At 35.4% G+C, this 2,681-nt stretch overlaps 1 gene segment (V, D, J or C); it reads right to left on the reverse strand.

Moving 5' to 3' along the window:
- Nucleotides 1-294: 294 nt before the first annotated feature.
- On the reverse strand, nt 295-2,414 carry LOC141344483 (T cell receptor alpha variable 38-1-like). The segment is given in 3 exon segments: nt 295-481; nt 2,128-2,278; nt 2,375-2,414. Coding segments are annotated over 3 exon segments (378 nt in total).
- Between the last annotated feature and the right edge of the window lie 267 nt (nt 2,415-2,681).

The raw sequence follows: 2,681 nt of genomic DNA on the forward strand, positions 1-2,681 counted from the left end.
CGTACTTCATCTTTGTATTGCCATCTTACTATTATTACTTTTTACTTGATCAGTAGATTCACTCACTTTAAAATGTTACATTTTGTTTGTATTTATTTTTTTAAATACTGTGGTTAAATGATTTTTCTCATTTTAGATTTTGCTAGCAATGTTACATATTTTTTGTATTTTGTTTTTTTATTTATTTTAATTGGTTCTATTATTTTTCTTACATATATAATACAGTATACAGTATAAAAGTTACAGCTTCTTTCTCTCTGTCTTCATCTTTGTTCTGTGTTTCTCTCTTGTCTCTTATTTTAACAGGTTTTTGTATAGAGCTGATGTGTTTCCTGTCACTGTGGGCGCCAGAGCACAGTAGTACAGAGCAGAGTCTGATACAGCAGCAGAGGAGATCTTCAGATCTGCGTGGTTTTTCTCCCTTTTTTCAACTTTAACAGAGAATCTTGGGTCTACAGCAGACACCTCAGCTTTCTTTGCACTACCGTAGGTGAGTACAAGAAATTCAGGTTTTGATCTTTCATACTGACGATACCAGTGGAGATAATCTGTAACTCCAGGGGAATGACTACAGATTAATATAATATTTGAACCCTCCTTATAAAACCCATTGGTTTCATTTGAATTGATGACATTTCCAAAGACGGCAGCTGAAAAAGTAAAATTGGTAAGAGTACATTTTGTTTAGTGGGATATTTTAAATAAAACCATAGTTTTAAAGTATAATTAAGCAAATAAATACACACCTGCTGAGGCACAGAACAGAATAACTGAATGAAGATCCATTATACAAGTGTTCACTCAGAAAAGAGTCAGACTTAATCTTTTCAACCACAGTCTCTGTCAAACATGATTAGGTCAGATCTGTGAACACTACGTCCCTCCTCTCTGAGCCACATACCTGTAGAAGTTCAGTTCTGTTTTCATTGTTGCAGTTCCTAGTGAATCTCTGAGAACACTGCCATCTTGTGGCACCATATACCTGCATGTTGTGTGTTGCAAATAATGCATTAAAACTTAAACTATAGACTATTTTTATATTGATTTGATGTAATTAAGAATATTAGAATATTAGCTTTGAATGTTACATACGTACAGCAGTTTTATAGACCAACGTTATAGATTAAGCCACACAGTGGGCAACTTCTGAAATTACATAGTTTTTTGTTTGTTTTTGTTTTGTAGTATCATGAAAACAAATATGTTTTTGAATGTTTGGATTCATTATGGACTTTTCTTTGTGCACAGGGTTGTTGTCATGCTGAAATAGTTAACAATTTTTCAAACTGCTGCAGCGAGGCTAAAAAGCATACAATTCCCTACAATGCTGTATGATAGAAATGATATAGACACTTTGGGTAAAATAGACATAAAATTACTGGAATAGCAAAGCCTGTGACTTTAAAGGGGTTTTCACATGCTTTATACCATATTAGTGGTTTTGATGTGTTAAGGACTAGTTTTGAGCTTGACAATATTTTATTTGTCAGTGGGAGAAGAGGGTCCAAAGTTACTGCCAAAACCATGAATATAAACACACAAGACTGAGCGATAACATAAAATAGGCTTGATTCTGTTGGAGAATCAGCAGAGCCATGAACTGTACATGAAGTAATGCTAAAGAGAGTCATTTGAAGAACTTCAAAAAGTCTCTGCACTTCAACAAATCAAATGACCTCCCTCTCCTGGCTCCCTGTTTTTACTGCATGACACGGAATTAAGAAATTATATTAAGAATGCATTTGTGCATAAAAGGAACCACAAGCATTGTGATATCTAAATACATTGTTAATACTTCATGGAAATTTTTTAGCAAGTCTGATTTAACCACACACAGGTGTTACCACATATTTTATTACATTCAGGGCTGGATAGATTGTGGTTTTGATTATGGTTTTCATTAGATATTTTCAAAGTGAAAAGAGAATCAGGTTTTTGTACGACATGTCTCATGTTTTGTATCACCGGGCTAATACTCTTAGAGCACAATAATAGTGAGCTGAATCTGACAGACGTACATCAGTAATAGTGAGTTCAGTGGATGTATGTGATGCAGTCGACTGAAACCGACCATCAGAGGTGTGTTCATCATCAACCGATGACCGTGCATTTTTAAATAATAAATACTGCGGTTCTTTGTTGGGAGACTGTTTGAACCAGTAAAGCCGAACATATTCACTACTTGAACTATATGAGCAGCTCAGCTTGACAGTTTCTCCTTCTTTAGAAGTTTTTTCTTTCCCATTATCTGGCTCAATACTGTCTCCAGTCACCAAACCTGTGAACAATAAGCACATATAAACTGAGTTTTGACTTGTGAAAGCAAACATGTTTTACAAAAATACAAATGACTAAAGTAATAGCAATATTGTACCTGTTCCCACAATGAGAATCAGTATGACGCATCTGTCCATGTTCAATCAGATCAGTTCAGTTCTCTGTTGAGACTCTCAGTGCTCTGAGCTGGAAGTCACTGCAGATCAGTCACAAACACACACAACTTCCTCCTCTCTGAACTTCCTGCTGTTGTTTATGATGATTATGTAAGGGATAATGTACAGGCAGCCGGTAGTTATCGCAGAAATAAGCCCCGACAGTGTGATCAGGACCCGCTTATTACACGGCTACTTGCCTCATAAGGAAAAAAACTGGACATGAATATGAATTTGAAATCTTTTATT

The sequence above is a fragment of the Garra rufa genome, chromosome 10, assembly GCF_049309525.1.
Source record: "Garra rufa chromosome 10, GarRuf1.0, whole genome shotgun sequence".
Lineage (NCBI taxonomy): Eukaryota > Metazoa > Chordata > Actinopteri > Cypriniformes > Cyprinidae > Garra > Garra rufa.